The 17,898-nt window shown below is 37.9% G+C and overlaps 2 protein-coding genes and 1 long non-coding RNA gene across 9 annotated transcripts in view; 2 read left to right on the forward strand and 1 right to left on the reverse strand.

Moving 5' to 3' along the window:
• Positions 1-311: 311 nt before the first annotated feature.
• Positions 312-2,307, forward strand: LOC133839951 (actin-42A). Its single transcript, XM_062271608.1, has 2 exons — positions 312-469; positions 668-2,307. Exon 2 carries the CDS (start codon positions 692-694, stop codon positions 1,820-1,822), a length of 1,131 nt encoding a protein of 376 aa, XP_062127592.1. The 5' UTR covers positions 312-469; positions 668-691; the 3' UTR covers positions 1,823-2,307.
• Positions 1,716-17,898, reverse strand: part of LOC133839946 (uncharacterized) — a 48,719-nt gene continuing 32,536 nt past the window's right edge. For 2 of the 7 annotated variants that reach the window (XR_009894156.1, XR_009894152.1), the window contains exons 3-12: positions 8,386-8,507; positions 8,186-8,270; positions 8,038-8,116; positions 7,654-7,680; positions 6,393-6,561; positions 6,174-6,332; positions 5,810-5,987; positions 5,577-5,743; positions 2,923-5,509; positions 1,716-2,859 (exon numbers count right to left, since the gene is read on the reverse strand). Coding sequence is in view for 1 of the 7 variants with exons in the window: in XM_062271600.1 (XP_062127584.1) it covers positions 5,301-5,509; positions 5,577-5,743; positions 5,810-5,987; positions 6,174-6,332; positions 6,393-6,561; positions 7,654-7,680; positions 8,038-8,116; positions 8,186-8,270; positions 8,386-8,507 (1,195 nt within the window). In the remaining 6 variants the exon portion in view is untranslated. Of the gene's footprint in view, positions 5,510-5,576; positions 5,744-5,809; positions 5,988-6,173; positions 6,333-6,392; positions 6,562-7,653; positions 7,681-8,037; positions 8,117-8,185; positions 8,271-8,385; positions 8,508-17,898 lie in introns of all 7 variants that reach the window. The other 5 variants (XR_009894157.1, XR_009894155.1, XR_009894154.1 and 2 more) reach the window with 4 other exon arrangements.
• LOC133844215 (uncharacterized) lies at positions 10,753-11,760 on the forward strand. The gene is made up of 2 exons (XR_009894576.1): positions 10,753-11,053; positions 11,131-11,760. It is a non-coding gene; the product is annotated as an uncharacterized LOC133844215 (long non-coding RNA).

The following is a 17,898-nucleotide window of genomic DNA, read 5'->3' on the forward strand; positions in this document are numbered from 1 at the left end:
AGATTTTTGGAAAAGGGCGGAAAAATAACTTGTGTTTGAAATGACGCGCCTATTTACACGCATTTGAGAAATATACCAATGAATGCCAAAAAGTGTAACCAGGTGGCATTTTTACATTTTGGTATATTTCCCTATTAAAACCGATATACTACAAATTTCGCTTACCCTTACTTTAAATAAAGCCATTTTTATAACAAACAAAAGTATTAAGTAATAATATGTTCAGTTATAAAGAATTCAATAATTTGTAACACCGATATTTGCCGTTGCAAATCGATATGTAAAAAAATTTAAAAACATCGATAGTGCCATCGATATATCTCTATCTCTACTAGTCAAAATTCAACCACTTTTGAAATAAGTAGGCGTCGGTTCAATTGTGAAGCGTCAGTCATTGTGCAAAGTTTGCGCAGCGGTAAATTCAGAGAATCTGAAAAAACTTCATTCGTCTCTTATATTTCCTTAAAAGGTAATAATTGAGTCTTTCTTTGTGCGTGTGCGTTGTACGCGGCTTTCAAGTCTGGGTATAGCAATAGCACTTCGTAGTTGTTGCAGTCAGTAGTCAGTAGTCAGCAGACAGCAGTCAGTAGTTAGCGGTTGTCTGAGTTTTGTGGATTTGTCGATTTAAGTGTACATATTCGGCGTGTCTTTTTTTCTCCAATTGCAGTAACTCAAATCAATCTACAGCATCATGTGTGACGAAGAAGTTGCCGCTTTGGTTGTCGATAACGGTTCCGGCATGTGCAAAGCCGGCTTCGCCGGTGATGACGCACCACGCGCCGTATTTCCATCAATTGTTGGTCGTCCTCGCCATCAGGGCGTGATGGTTGGCATGGGTCAGAAGGACTCGTATGTCGGCGATGAGGCACAGTCCAAGCGTGGTATCCTGACGCTGAAATACCCTATTGAGCACGGCATTGTGACCAACTGGGATGATATGGAGAAGATCTGGCATCACACTTTCTACAACGAGCTGCGTGTGGCTCCCGAGGAACATCCCGTCCTGTTGACCGAGGCCCCCTTGAATCCCAAGGCCAACCGTGAGAAGATGACTCAAATCATGTTCGAAACCTTCAACACACCAGCCATGTACGTGGCCATTCAGGCTGTGCTTTCACTGTACGCCTCTGGTCGTACCACTGGTATTGTTTTGGACTCTGGTGATGGTGTCACTCACACTGTGCCCATATATGAGGGTTACGCCTTGCCACACGCTATCTTGCGTTTGGATTTGGCTGGTCGTGATTTGACCGACTATTTGATGAAGATCTTGACCGAGCGTGGCTACTCATTCACCACCACAGCCGAGCGTGAAATTGTGCGTGACATCAAGGAGAAACTGTGCTATGTGGCACTCGACTTTGAGCAAGAGATGGCAACCGCCGCCTCCAGCTCATCGCTGGAGAAATCGTACGAGTTGCCCGATGGACAGGTCATTACCATTGGCAACGAACGTTTCCGTTGCCCCGAGTCGCTGTTCCAGCCTTCATTCCTGGGCATGGAGGCCTGTGGCATTCACGAGACCACCTACAATTCGATCATGAAGTGTGATGTCGATATCCGTAAGGATTTGTATGCCAACACTGTGCTGTCTGGTGGCACCACCATGTACCCGGGCATCGCTGATCGCATGCAGAAGGAGATCACAGCCTTGGCTCCGTCCACCATGAAGATCAAGATTGTGGCACCACCAGAGCGCAAGTACTCCGTATGGATCGGTGGCTCCATTTTGGCCTCGCTCTCCACCTTCCAACAGATGTGGATCTCGAAGCAGGAATACGATGAGTCCGGCCCATCTATTGTTCATCGCAAATGTTTCTAAGCAGCCGCTGACGTTGGGCGTGTCCTGTCTGTGTTACGCCTCACCCCCGAGAAAAAACCATCCATTGTTTCGCCCTTCGCATTAGAATGGAGGGAGATGCAGACAACAAAGACAAAAAGACGGGGTTAGAGGCATCGATACATGCATTGGCGGCGCAACAACCACAACAACAACAAAGAGACAAAACAAAGATAAACTACATTTTTTTTGTAACATTTTTATACGAAAAGAAACATACCATTTACCACATACTACATACATATTACACATAAGCAATTAGCCAGTTTTGTGTTCTATCGAAATTCACGAGTTCATACGCACATTGGTAATATTTAATATTTATATTCGGCATTAATCATTCCTACCCAAAACATTCCTACATACATATTGTAGTACACATTACCATAAAATGAAATGAAAAAAAAAGATAAAAAGTATTTGTAACCGCTTGAAACCAATAAAAAGCGATGAAGAACTGAAAAAAATCAACTAGTTTTCTTATGAATATTAATCGAGATACGAATGAATCATGGTGATGACGATACAATGGTCAATGGGGGCGATAAGATGTTGCTTACTAATCTTTTAAGAAGAAAACCAAATATGTTTTGTTTTTCAACAAAATACAAATAAGGGGAAATCACATTCACATTCGCAGGAAGTCGAATGATAAACAAATTCATTTTATTTTCATTGTTTTTGTTTTGTTTAACTGCGATTTCTGGTGCAGCACACATGCGGGACATATTTTGGGTGTGCATCATGTATATACATAAGTATGTATGTATGTACTTGGCTTATCAGTGAACGTGTCGGAAATCACCACGCCCCTTTTTAGCCGGCGTTTGCAAGTTGATCGATTGCTGTAAGCAGCAAGCACCCCAAAAACAGCTGTTGCCGCAGTCGCAGTCGAAGTCGCAGTCGAATACCTTATAAGGTAACATTATAGCCAATATCAAGCACAGCGACAGCCACAGTCACAGACACAAGTGTGAGTGGCAGTGTGTATTTTAGTTTATGCCCGAATTAATCAGCGACTGTAAATAAATAAAAAATGAAAAACAATTGAGTGAGTGCGCCGCTCTGCTCGACTGACTCACCCACAAAATGTTTGGAAACGGAATCGTCATCAATTGGCATTGTTTTTGTTTTTGTTTTTGTTTTTGTTTTTGCTTTTGGTTTGTTGCCCACTTGCAGCCATTTAGGGTGGCACTCCCAATGTCATGGGGAAGAGCGCCGCATATCAGTCAGACAACAACAACGGCGATGACAATGACAGCAACAACAACAACAGCAACAACAACGACAACTACAAACATACATTCAATCAGACGACATTTTAGGCAGGGCTATTCAATGCGTTTGTTTTTTGTTTTGATCGCAAAACTGAAAGACAAAAAAAGTAAAACTCGTATTGACCAAATTCAATCAACTTTTGACCACTTTCGGCTTCACACGCCCATATTTGGATGCTTAGGGGCTTCCAGCTTCAAAGATCAAAAGCTATCGCCTTATATATGTATATGGTATATATAAAAGACGTATATGTTCATTTGTGTATATATACATGCACATATAAATATGTATATGCTTTGCTTTATTATTATTATTATATCATCGAATTGTCAAATTTTTGCATATTATGTTGTTATTTTCTTAAATATTAGAGTTCATAAATGTATTAGAGTGTGTGGGGAGTGTGTTGTGTGTTAATAGAGTTTGTTATTGTTGTTTGCAATCGTTATACATGGTATAATTTGTTAAATTTAAATGCCTTTAAAAGAATAATCTAAATTTGTTTACATACATATTTTATATGAATTTTCATCTAATTACAAATGCACAAATATTCAGATAAAGACAAATTCTTTGTTTCTATTACTTTTATCATAATTCTTACAACGATTACAGTCACGTTGATTATTATTAGCAATTTGTGCAATTTCCAGTAGAGAAGAAAACGGATTCTTGATAAGAAGAACAACTCATAATTATGACTAAGTTTAGCATTATAAAATCAGCCTTCAATTGGTATAGATGTACGTAGATGGGGTGGTATATAATAATAAGTTTTGGGATTTATGTTAATAACAATATTGCACTTGACATTAACAACAAATAAAGACACTGAAATAAAAATGAATGAAATACTCACCAAATTAAAATCGATAAATAATCAAAACTTTGCGGAAAACGAATAATGACGAATTAATGCGGGTTTGATTCATAAATTACGATAATAAATTTTATTTTGATGTTTTTGTTCTAAATGTACATGGATTTGTGTGGGTGTGTGTATGTGGTTTTGTATGTATGAATGTATATGCTGTTTATATTTTTAAATATATATAATTTAATGGTTAAAAATTACAATTAAAATGCATAACATTAATAATATGGAGTTTACTTTATTGCATTGCATTAGTATTACTTTTTTTTTCTTTTTGCTAGCACTTCTTTTCTGGTATTTGTGTGTCGTTTTTGTTTCATTTTGTTTTGTTTTGCTTTGTTTTTTAAGAATACACGATAAAGATAAAGCATATATGTCGTTGATTATGTTGAGTGTGTTTTTTTTCTTTTTGAATATATAAGGTAAGACACGTAATGTTTTAACTAAAAGCATAAATATGTATATGTATTTAAATATCGTTTATAAATGGCTATTAACTAAAAGAAATGTATATATGTATATATATTTGAAGATCCTATATAAACTGTGACTTTATGCGTTCTCATATATATGTATATTTATATATTATGATGTATATACATACTAGCATGTATATATGATTTAAATGATTCATCGCATTCCACTGAATATACGATATAATAATGTATATTGAACGAAACAAAACAAAATGTTTTGCAATTTAAATATAAAAATAATCGGTACACTTGCACTTCATATCATTGCAATTGTGTAAACAGAAATTTAATACATCCGATATACATATACGTATTTTGTTGTATGTGTATGCATTAAACGTTATTTATATAAACATAAATCATTTCCAAATTGTTGGCGATATACATGTATTTAAAGAAAACGGTTTGTAATTGAAATACAAGTAATTATTACACATACGTTTTTTTTCTCTCGTTTCTCCTCCATCTTAGCACACTGCTTTAGACACTAAAATATGCTTGCTTAAACATTAATAACATTTAAGTAATTCCTATATTGATACCTAAACATACATTTAACCCATGCAGTTTAGGGGTTCTGTTTTTTTTGCATTTGTTTTTTGTTTGTTTTTTTTTTTGTGTTATTTTCTCTTTTGTATAATGCGGTAGAAAATCTGTGCAAAACTGAAGTAAGTAACTAAATAAGAATTGTCCGTGTTGGGATGGTTGGCGCAGTCGTCGTTTATGCATTTGTTTTGACATAGTTGCCTTGCTCCACTTGGCCAGCTGCTGCAGCTCCTGGCGCCACCTTATTGCAGCTGCTGCGTTTGCCAGCGGGCGCATAAAGCATTTATCAGTAAGCCTGTGCTTCTTTGTAGTCGCTCTGGTCGGATGTGTAGAAGTCCTCCAGCTTCCATTGCAGGGTCTCGAATGTGGGTCTGCGCATGGGATCCTTGTGCCAGCACTCCAGCATTATCTCATACAAACGCTGTTCACAGTTCGGTGGCATGGGCATGCGATATCCATGCTCCACCTGGGTTAATACTTCGGCATTGGTCATGCCTGCAAATAGAGATGATTTAATGATTAGCAAAGTGATCGAAAGATCTAAAGTCGTTAAATAACTTACCGGGATAGGGTATACGACCATAGGTGACCAGTTCGGTGAGTAGAATGCCAAAGCTCCACACATCTGATTTGATTGAGAATTTGCTATAATTGGCCGCCTCCGGCGCAGTCCATTTAATGGGGAAGCGGGCACCGACACGTGCCTCGTATTCATCCTCCTTGATTAGTCTGTGGAATACAAAGCATTTATAATGATACGCTTAAAGAAATTACAACTGATTAATCGTAACTAACCGTGCCAAACCGAAATCGGCAATCTTCACGATGTTGCCGTCGCCCACAAGAACGTTTCGAGCTGCCAAATCTCTGTGGATGTAATTCTGTGACTCCAAATATGCCATGCCAGCGGCTATTTGGGCAGCCATATCGATGAGCGTTTGCATTTTGATACTACGACCTTTGCCTGCAATTGCTATAAGATATTAAAAAACACATTTTCATAAGAAATTAGAATGACATGATGAAAGCTGGACGAGCGGGCGTTATAATTATTTGATGTTTTAGTTCTTGGTTTTGCTTAATTTGATTAATGCAAGCGTTAGTCAAATTTATAAAAGTGTTTATTAGTCACATTATTTATTAGTTCTCAGTAACATACCTTGCAGATATTCCAAGAGGGAGCCGTGCTTCATTAGCTCCGTAATGATGTAGATGGGCTCCTCAACGGTGCACACAGCATACAGCTGAATGAGCTTTGTGTGACGCAGTTTCTTCATTATTTGAGCCTCGGCCAAAAAGTCCTTGGGATCCATTGTGCCTGGCATTAATAGAAAATGTTAATGATCTGTATCAAAGCTTGGATTAATCTTCGTCTTACCTGATTTCAGCGTTTTAATCGCCACGGGCGTTGTGTTGTTCCACAGTCCCTCCCAGACATCACCGAACTGTCCAGATCCCAATTTACGTACGAATTTCAACGATGTTCTGTCGATTTCCCACTGATCGCGAGTTCGATGTGATAGGCCCTCGGTGACAGGTTTCTCAATCTGTGAGTTGTCGTTATTTCAACACAAAAAAAGTGTAGAAAATCTCAATTAGTTAGCGATCAAAACATTGTCGAATTTAAAAGCTTTAACTGGTAAACTTTCTGTATGTGTTTTTTAGGCTCGTTTTGATGAATGTGCCAATTGTTTAATGGATTTTTGTAGCATACATTTAGGCATTATGTACAAAATTGATTCAGTGTTGCTGTTGCGGCTTGGTTGTGTCTGTTGGTTGTTAGATTGTTAATTGTGTAGGTAAATAGAGCGGAGATGTTAACAATAATTAACACTGTAATTTGACCAGTAATTGTTGGCCTTAACGCAAAGTCAAAGTGCAGCGAAGTACTTGGTGGAATTTGTCAATTACATTTTATACATATATTTTCTTGGTGTGCTTTTTCGCAAATTCGCAGGCGCTGAGTCACAAGAGCGTCTTAAATTTGAAAGTGCATTGTTTGAACTTTTCAATTGTTGTGCAATTTTTGGTTGCCCTTCGGTGAGCTTTTCAATAAATTAACGCTTCAGACACGCGATTTGCTTCTCGCACTAGATTTAAGAGTGCGCTCGCACGTCATAAGGCGATAAGTAATTTTGAAGGTATATATTAAATAATTAAATGGAATTTTTATGATACAAATTATTCAAAATTTATGACACTTTATTGCTTAAAGGCACTTCTTAACTCAGAATTTAAATTTAGATTTCATTATTTGGGGAAATTTCTAAAGTCTGAATCATTTTTAACAACGTGTGAAATCATTTTCATATAATGATATTTGACTACTATTTTAATACCCAAAATTAGGGAATTAAATGAAATGTGTAGTTTTAGTTAGAGCAGAGATTTATGACACCAATTTCGAATAATTTGTTTTGTTAGTCATCTGATTGCACTTTGTACTTTGGCGATTATGGAATTGTTTTTGAAATTGATGAAATATGAATGGGAGTTGTTGTTAGTTATGGTTTTTTTTTTCGGTTAATTTATTATTTGGCGTTGTGATTGTGGTTACTGGCAGTGGCACACATACACACACACACACACACACATATGAATAGAGGAGAATAACGTTAACGTTAAATACAAAATCCTACCTCAAAAATACCCGAAAATGAATTAGTCTTTTATTTGTTAGTATTTTGGTATTTTATATAGTAATTTCGTTAGTTAGTAGTATATTAATCAAAGAAACAAATATAAGAGATATATATAAAGAAAAATTTGTAATCGTTTTCGTTAAGTATTCGTAAATAATGAAATCATGATCAATACATAACAATAATAATGAGTCTTGATGTGAAATGACATGTTATGTGATTATGTTAATGTTGTTGTTGATGTTGATGTTGGCGACAGCAAATACATACGTAATGTCAAATGCATGTTAAGTGCATGTTAAATGCATGTACGAATAAACAATAAGGCATACAATGAGTTCCATTCTAAATAGTCAATTGATCGGTGCAGTATTAGCTTACCTGTACACAAGGTTTGCAGAGATTGACACACAGGCCATCCGAATCCTTGGAATAGTGCTCGACAAGCTCTTGTAGGGTTCTGTTTTCGAATACATATAGATACAGATTAATCTCTGACTAATGTGTGAAACATGCTGCATGAACTCACCTGAATGTTGTGCGTCTGGCAATGAAGAAACCGCCTTCATCCAATTGTCTGATGCGGTAATGCTTAACCGTATCGCCATCGCGCACTGCAAAGAAGCACATACAAAAAAGTATTGTAATATAGTCACTCACACACATATATGGATATTTAAATTGTTATAAATTATAATGGCATTAGTATGCCTGATGTGTGACACCCACCTGATAGCGAGTAGTCATTGTGGCGGCTCTCGGAATCGCGAATTAAAAATGCACCGTGCTCGTTCTCTGGCAGTAACAGTTTTTTCTCAGCCTCAATGCGTTTGATTTTGCGGAAGTACCAGCTGTAAAAAACAACAAAAACAACAACGTTGAAAACAATTAATAAATGCAAAAAGGAAGTCATCGTATGCGTAGCTAGTGTAATACTATATAAATGAAAATATTACAACTCTAGCCATTAAATGGTTAGGTTTATTAAGGAAACTGCTGCCACACACCAAGGCTAACAAATTTTATTTCCATCAGATCAGGCAAAAGGAGGCACGTGCCACCTTCATTCAACTCTCCCTTCAACAGGCTTGCTTTCGATTATTTATTTCACCTCAATTGAGTCATTTGTTCAAGCATCAAGTGGAAATTAAGTTTAATTTTTAAAAACGTGTTTCGCTTTCGCATTAAATATGCATGTATACGAATACTCTGCCATAAGGCCATGATAATTTGAGTACGACATATGTAGCACATTTTTAAATCTATATTTAAAAAGTGTATCACACTTTCGGTATAGACAAAGCAAAAGCTGTTCTCTTTTCCAGTTTTCTATAAAAACGTTATAGAAATTTATATTTTGAGCACAGCGTTATTAAATCATTATCATCAACATCATTTTGAGTTGATTCTGAAATGTGCTTATTTAAATTATCTTTTCAAATTAATTTTAATTTTTGTTTTCAACTGGAAATTGAAAACACTTGTAATTTATGCACCCATTGAACATTTGTTTTTCTTGCTCACACAATTTTAGCGACACTTTGAATTTATTTATGCATTTTATGAACACTTTAAATTCCATTTTAATTGCGCTTCCGAATCGAAAAATTGCGGAACTCGGTTAAAAACTTTGCCGCTGCCGCTGCTGCTGTTGTTATTTATTTAATATTTATGTGCAACAATTTAAAATGGTTGGTTATTATCTATTTGAAATTATATTTGAAAGCCGTGTTCAGTCACATGACAGAAATTCTGTTTGAACATTTTGTTTTGTGCGGCTTTCTATGGGGAATTCCGCTATATTCTCCGTTTCCTCATCTCTTTAATATCCAAAATCTGCAACCGTCATTGGCCAGCAGCAAAAAAAATGCGGAAAAACATCAATGAAATGGCTGTCAAACCATATCTCAGTGTGGCATTAACATTGACCTTAATATAAAAAGCTAGCTGATGCCATTGTTGTTCATATTTCTCTTTCTCTCAGTCTCTTTCCTACTGCTTCGAACAACTGTAATTACAATTAAAGTGTGTGAAAGAGATTTCTTATATAACAGTCTTATTTCCAGTCCAATTCAAATTTCTGTTTTTTTTGTGAAGTTCGTGTCAACACAGAGAAGATGTCAAAAGCGTGGCCAAAATATGTCATACGAGAGGCGACGACATCATAAAAAATGCATAAAAAATGTATTGTGAAAAAAGATACACACGCAGACGACAGCACAGAAAAACACGATAGAGAGATGTCAAGAGAGTAGAGACAACTTAATAGTTGCATCGCTCAAACACACACAGATGCAGAGACATTTGCATATTAAAGTACATACATATATGTATGTATGTCTATATACATGCATTATTTGTAAGTATAGTCAACTTTTATGTGGGTTATGTGGAAACGAAGCCATTTATGGGCTTTTGTCTCAACATTCAATGCGGTTTTTATGCTCCCCTCACGATTTTGCTGGCGTCAATGCGCGATAAAGGAAACTCATCAGCAGCCAGCCAACCAACCAAGTAACCAACCAACGAGCTGCTGTGCTGTGCAAAACATTTTCCGGGCGAGCGAAACACACAAAAAATAGAGGCTCGCAAAACTTTTCATTTCAATGCATACGACAACAGCAACACCAACAACAACAACAACAACTACGAGCTGGGGGCGTGTTGAATCTTGAAACGTGGCCAAAGTGGGGGAAAAAAAAAGTGAAAACAAAAAATTGGTGGACAAGGACATGTTTCCATGCCATATGTGTGTGTGTACGATGCAGTGACAGCTTCTCGTGTTGGACTCTTGTGCATGCACAGGAATAAGCAAGCCAAAGCCTGGAATGCCCAAACCACAAAGATAAAAACCCCAACTGCATTTTGTATGCACACTACATAAAAAAGACAACTTGCAGCAATAACAACCCCAAGACCAGATCCACAGCCTCTGAGCACCTGGTGAGGTGAGTAAGATAGCTCTCGACTCTGGCTCTATTCGCCAAATGCAGGTTTCCGTTGCAGTTAGAACAAACTGAAAATGGAGCATGATAAACTAAGGAAATACTTTTAACTGATGTGAAGTTTCATGCAGGAAAATAATGCAATTTTAAAAAAAGATTTATTCTAGAGTAATTTAACTAAATTTGAAAAGGTGTTAAATAGAAAAAATAAAGATTTTTTCTAGTTAATTGCCTCTAAAACAGATATACCCCATTCATTTAATACTTCATGAGGTATTTGCAACATGCACATAGCAATTGGCAAGACAGGACGCAATTCTAGATGGGCCTGGCTTGATGGCATGCACAGTTTGCAAATGGCATTTGCCAGTTCTATTGAATTTCACTTTGGCTTAGAATGCAAACAGACACGAGAGTCCCGAGAACAGCGAGGCGCAGAGCTGACTCTGTTGGTGTGTTCTTCTTCATTGCTTTTATTTCTTTTCATTTCCATTTCCATTTTATTTTGTTATTTCTGCGATGACTCTAGCTCTGGCTTGGCTTGCTTTGGCTCGGCCTAGAGCCATTTAGTTAGCTGGAATTCAACGGGCAAAGCTGCAAGTAATCTGATTGCGCAAAGCCATTTAAAGCTATTATTAAAAGAACTTGTGGCTCGGACAACACAGCACAGCACAACACAACACAACGCGACTCTTAACTTGGCTGGCACTTTTAATTGGCTGTCTGCCTTGTTTCAATGGGAGGGCGGCAACGTTGGGGAGTTGTCTGTGTGTTGAGAGATGTTTTTTTTTCTTTTGCTGTCGTTGTTGTTGTTGCTGTTTTGTTGTCATCAACAAACGGTTGTCTGCCATCACCATCGCCATCGCCATCATCATCATCAGATTTTGCAACAAACTTACTGCTGCTGCCGCTGCCGTTTGTTGGCCAGTAATTTACTAGTCAACAGCAGGCAGTTGGCAGTCAGCAGGATGCCAGGCAACATTACGGCCAACATTAGTTAGAAGCCTGCTACTTTGTCTGCTTATGAATGGACCTCAAGTGCATACAATTTGATTGATTGATATGAGCACTCGTTCATGGTGCACATTCATTGCAGCACGTGTCTATTATGCCAATGAGAGCCTTTATTAGACGCCATTAAACCCACTTTGAAACTGAACTTTTTTGTTTGCTTTTTTCTTTGCCAAAGCAACAGGCTAACACAGCACAGTGTCTGTCCTATTTATAGATCCATCGATTAATGTCCATTTAAGGGGCAATGCATGCATGGCATGACTTTCATAAATATGCAACACTTTAATTACAAAGTCAAAGAGAGAGAACTACAGAGATTCGCATCCTTTGTTAGGCACTGCTCTGGACTTTGGCTACTCAACGATCTTCTGACACGCAGCTATCACTTATAAGATAAAGTATCTTATACACTCAAATAAAATATACGACTTGAACCGACTTATTAACTGTCAATAATATTGTTAATTCAATAAACATGTTTGGGAATCAAAATTATGGCTTTAAAATAAACATTACTGTTGGTAAATTGTGGGCGTTTAGGAATTGCTCTGCTCTGGATTTTGTCTACACAATGTTCTCCTGACACGCAGCCATTACTTATAAGGTAAAGTATCTTATACCCTCAAATAAATTGTACTACAAAAAGTGATGCTCACACAACTTCGATAGAGTTTAAAAGCTATGATTGAGAATCGAATTATATTTTATCAATAATTTAATGAAATTAGCTGCCAATAATACTGCATTAAACTTGTAAAATTTCCTAGCAATATTGCAAACAAAATTATGGCTTGGAAATATTTGTTACAATTGGCAAATTGTGGGCCATATCTTTGATCGTCTGCCCGACATATCGATATCAATATATTATAGACTGATTGCAGTGCGGGCCATAATATGAAAAATTGTTCTACTAAGAACTAAAGTGTTATTTATAGACACAACCAAATGGTTACAAGTATAGACAGTCTATGCAGCTGTAGAAGGAGACGAAGGCGGAGTTGGAGAGGGGGGGACGCAGTATACGCATGCCACAAAGCCAAAATCAAATGCCAAGCAAGGCGCAGTCGCAGCAGCCGCCTCAAATGGTTGCTCCTCTGCTGGTTGCTGGTTGTTGTTGTTGTAGTTGCAGCTCGTGTGTCTTGTGAGACTGGCCCAACTATTTTTAAACAACGCAAATGCAACGTAATGTCTAAAAATATCCACAAGCTGCCGCTGCAACAACGAGCCAAAGATACTTGCTACATGTTGTTTTTCCTTTAGCTCGTATTTTTTTTTCTACAATTTTTCTACGTCAGACCATAGTTTAGTGGCTAGTTTTGTGTGTTGGTTTTTGGCCATGGTTAGTGGAACGACAACAACAACAACCACAACAACACCGTCGACGATGGCGATGACGATGAGGACCATCGATGCTGAGATGCTGCCACTATCTTTGGGCTAACATGTTTGGCTTGTTTTGGCTGTTAACTTAATTGCGGCGTTGCATTTCATGCACAAACAAGGCTGCCTGCCATGGACATGCACTTTTGAGTTAAAATTAGATTAGATTCAACATGCCAGCAGCCGGCGGCCGTCGGCCAGACCATGTCCGGTCTACATCAATATACATATTTGTGTGTGCATACTATATACTAATGTATATATTGGCGAATCTCGGTTCACATCTTCATTTACAATTTGGTCAAAAATGCTCAAGTGAAGTTGTTCTTGTTGGCTGTTGTCTGGCATTCAGTTCAGTTGAGGCTGCTCCAATTTGCCTCCAGTTACGGCACTTGACGTGCCCACACTTGATTGTCCCTGGTCTCGAGCCCCTAGTCCCGTCTAGTTTGATTGACACTTTGGCTATGCGAGAGCATGTTGTTTTGAGCTTGTTGTTTTCACCGTGCCCAATTCTATACAATTCAGCCAAATTGTGCCAGGTTGAGACTGCCTAACTGGCTGCTCACTAACTAACTTTGGCAGTAATAAAAACACAAACAGAAAAAAAAGAGCAGCAGCGGCAGCAACAGAAACTAATCCATGCAACGGTTTAGACGTTCCACTGTCAATTGTTTGCGGCTGCCCCAATTGCCAATTGCCAGCCAGTCAGCCAGCTGGCTGTTCAATTGCTTTGGATTTATTGAAGCAGGTCATGATGTTGTTGTTTGCTGTTTGTTTGTTACTTTTGTTGTTTGTTGTTGTATTGTTTTGTGCAATTAACCATATATTATAACCAAATATACATATGTACACATGTAATTTGCGCTTTCCAGGCAGCCAGCCAGCCAACCTGCCAGCTCACAACTAAACGGGTTTCGAGCGCATTTTGTTAAAACGTCACGCATGATTCAGAGGCTGTGAATTAACTGTGGATTACCTCAGAAGATTATTGACGAGCCCGAGCCCGAGCCACAAGCTTGGACAACAACCCGGACGAGGCTCGACGTAAGAGTTGTTTGAGTTCAGGTGTTTTGGCAAAAAGCCTCAAAAGCCAAAATCACCGAAATGCCATTAATTCACAAACTGTTAATTAGCTGTTTAAACTTTTCCTCGGAACACGCCTCGAGGCCAATTTGATTATGGTGTATGTGAAATACATTTCCACTTCATTTTCACATAACGAACGAACATGGCTGAGCTTTAGCTTTAATTCCTGATAAGTGTGTTTTCCAATTGCCGACTGCCAATGCATTTTTTTATGCATATTAATTGGAGTATGTAGTCAATTTTATTTCTCTTTTTTTTCTTGCTTTGTTTGTGTTGCAGTGGCGCACGACTAAAATGCAGCCACTGGCTGCCGGCCTGTCACTTTCTCTATAATTGTTGTCTTGGTCATGTTTCCCATTTTATTTATATTTATTTTTAAATATATGTAAGTTTGTTTTTTGTTTTTGTTTTTCAACATGCTTGTTCCGACATCCGCTGCCTGACACGTGCATACAACGCATACTGTATGCATTTATTTTTAAATATTTAATTAGAAACATTAAAGTCCAGCTGATGTTTACACAACATCAATTGGAATTAATCAACTTTCGTATACGTTGCGTATGAGTAATATAAGAATGTTGTATGATTTCAGTTTTATGTTGAATACTTAGCCAAAGTGCGAATGCTGTTTTCATGTCAAGTGTACACTTACCTGAAAAACAAAAAGAATTGAAAGGAATTGTTTAGTATAATCAGTTAAGCTGTTGGCCATTAGTGCAATCAATTTGCATTCTATGGCGCTGAGAAATCATCTGAAGCACTTTTGACACGCGACACTTGTGTGTGTGTGTGTCTGTGTGTATAAATCAAGCGAATAAATGAATTATTTATAAGTACAATAGCAAAAGTGTTGCTGTTCTCCCTCTCTTGTGAACTTGCTCAGCAGAGATATATTGATTGATGCATGTAAGGCAATATGTTAATGGAGCTGCTTGATCCGATCTCTGGACATATGAATGAACTTGTTGAGTATCTCTCTACTATTAGATACTTGTTTGTACGTACAACAGCTATGCAAATACGTGTACTATATCTAATACAAGTCATGCCAGTCAGATAAACAGTGCATAGATAGAGTTTAGAGTTTGTAAAATACACATTTAATTAGGGCAATGTCTAGAGGGAGGCTGAAGACGCACGTCATTAAGGTCGAATATTTGCCTTCTCTCTTTGCCAAACAACAAATAATCGTTGGTAACAAGAGAAATCGAAAGTGGTTTTTACACCTGCTATAAAATGCTATATTGCTATAGTAGTGATGGTATATGTTGAATGTAGCACTAGAACAATATACCAAATATAGTCTTTGATATATTATTTTGGTATACTTTAAAGTCAATAATGCAATGTTTAGGTTTTATTCAAAATTCATATCGGGTATCTCACAGTCGAGCACACTCGACTGTAACTTTTTTACTGTTCATATGTTACTACTATTAAGAACAAATGTTTCAAAGTGCAAAATAAAATGAATGAAATGCAACAATAACTTTATTAACTCAGTCGAGAAATCAATTCGTGATTTTAGTTGTTTTTGCATTGAATTAAACTAAAATTAGGTCACGAAATTGGTTGTACATCGTATGTATTAAACAATTGCTGTCCTTATATAATAATTGTTTGTTCACATAAACAGCTGCAACTAGATTTCTTTGTAGTAAACTCGTATTCTCGGCAGCGTTTTTTGTTGTTGCGAATTTATTCGAAGCGTTTTCAATTCATTTCCTGCATTGGAAATTGCCGCATTTAAGCGTTAGGCTAACGCTGCCAATCAAAAGACATGGACACGCACCACAATTGACAGTTGTGGACCACAATGGGAGCAACTGTGTGTCTATTTATAAAACCAAACTCAGCTGAACACCACAAGTGTATTGAAGCTGTGCCATAGATAATTGTTGATGGCGCCAAATGCAATTTTTCATTCCAGGGAACAGCCGGAGGAGCTGCTGCAAAAGTTGGTTGAATAAGCACAGGCAAGGCAAACCAAGGAAAAAAAATTGGAATAATAACAAACTAAACTAGCAATGGGCAATGCTGTTTTTCTAGTTATTGTTTGGTTGCTGCTGCTGCCGATGTTGCTGCTCCTGGTGCTGCTGCTGCAGAGCACCACTTAACAACAATGTGAACAACGAACAACACGAGGTTGCCCCGTTGCCGGCGTGGCGTTTATTTAATTGTTTTTCTGTTGTTGTTGCTGTTGTGTTTCTTTGCCGCAGGCTGCTGGACAGGATGCCCAGAGATGCAGAGAGTTAGTTAGTTGAGTGCCTAACACGCGGCTAGGCTAACAAACGACACTTGTTTATTTTAGGCCCCATCGGGGCAGAGCAACCAACTAACCACGAACCAACGAAGCAACAGCGAACCAAGCAACGAAGCATACGGATTTCGTGCGAAACAAATTTCAAATCAATGCGCAGAGACAACAGAGAGACAGCCGCGGGGTGGTGGGTAATGGGCAAAATTGCCATAGAGCTGAGCTGGGGAGTTGCGAGTCCATCTAAAAATAGACATAAACCATTTACCAACCCATCCTGCGCAGCTACTATTCGTGCTCATGCTCGTGGTCGTATGGTCGTATATGGGCAGCAGCAGGCGTGTCTTAGTTCCAAGCACAATTTTATGCAGAAATAATTTGTTAATGCCAGGCTTTCGATTTTGCACCACCTGCAAATGGTTTAGGTGGCTGAGAGATGGTGATGCGATGCGATGCGAATGGTGAGCGCCAAGCTAATGCTGCTAATGCGGCTGGTAAACGTTTTAGAATTTTCAGACTGGTAGCTGTTGCCAGCCATCTCATCTCTGACCATTTCTAGCAGTGAAAATGTGCAAATAGAAAATGGCTACACGGCCGGCCATAAAATGCGTTGCATTGTATGTAAGTAAAAGGCCAAGCGGAGTCAAAGCAAGCCAAGAAGAAATTATCAAGTTCCGGCATCAAGCACCGTTTTGCCATCAACATTTTTCCCCATATGCACAGAGAATGCACACTTTCCAGATAAAATCACACAAATATAAAAAGCACATTGGCTTGTAGCACATGCACAATTCGCAGTTCCCAAAGCAGAAAACACGCAAATGTAATTTGAGTATCTTTGCGACTGATATCGAGATTTTGACTAGCAAATAATAGCTGGAGAATGTCAGGCATTTATTTCTAAACAATTTCTGTATCTATTTGAAAAGTCAGTCATTATTTTATTATTATTATCATAATGACTCGGAACTTAGATCTTAACCAAAACTGTGTCGTTCAATGTCAATTACATGCATTGTGTCTGTGGCAATAGAAAGGCAAAGTTAGTAGCAAGGTTTTTCATGAGCAAACAAACACTTGGAGATCTCTCTCTATATTGAAGCTGTGGTTTATTGTATTCTGTAGGTGCTAAACAATTACTTGATTAGTTGACATTACCATAGCGGAGATACCCTGTAGACAGACTTGCAGCTTGATGAGTGCATAACAAACACTTTCAATTCATTTTCAATTAAGAATGTAAAAAATAGATATTTAAGTAGCATAATCCAACTGCGTTTTGGCCTTGCTGCTTCTACAATAAATCGTTGTTAATAAATTGAAATCAATTATAAAATTGAAGCAGTACGTTAGCCCCACAACAACTGAATTTGGGCAGGCTCGAAGGGCGTTGGATATTGTAGTTATTATTGTGGCAACGCATGAATGCAGTTTGAAAACAATTATCAAGTATACGTCTATAGGCAAAGCTATTCACCTATCTAATATTTATACGTTTGAAATGAAATCATCACGTGCAGCACGTTGCAATTCGCAAGCTTATATAAGCCACAC

This window comes from Drosophila sulfurigaster, chromosome 3, assembly GCF_023558435.1.
Source record: "Drosophila sulfurigaster albostrigata strain 15112-1811.04 chromosome 3, ASM2355843v2, whole genome shotgun sequence".
NCBI classification, from domain to species: Eukaryota; Metazoa; Arthropoda; class Insecta; order Diptera; family Drosophilidae; genus Drosophila; species Drosophila sulfurigaster.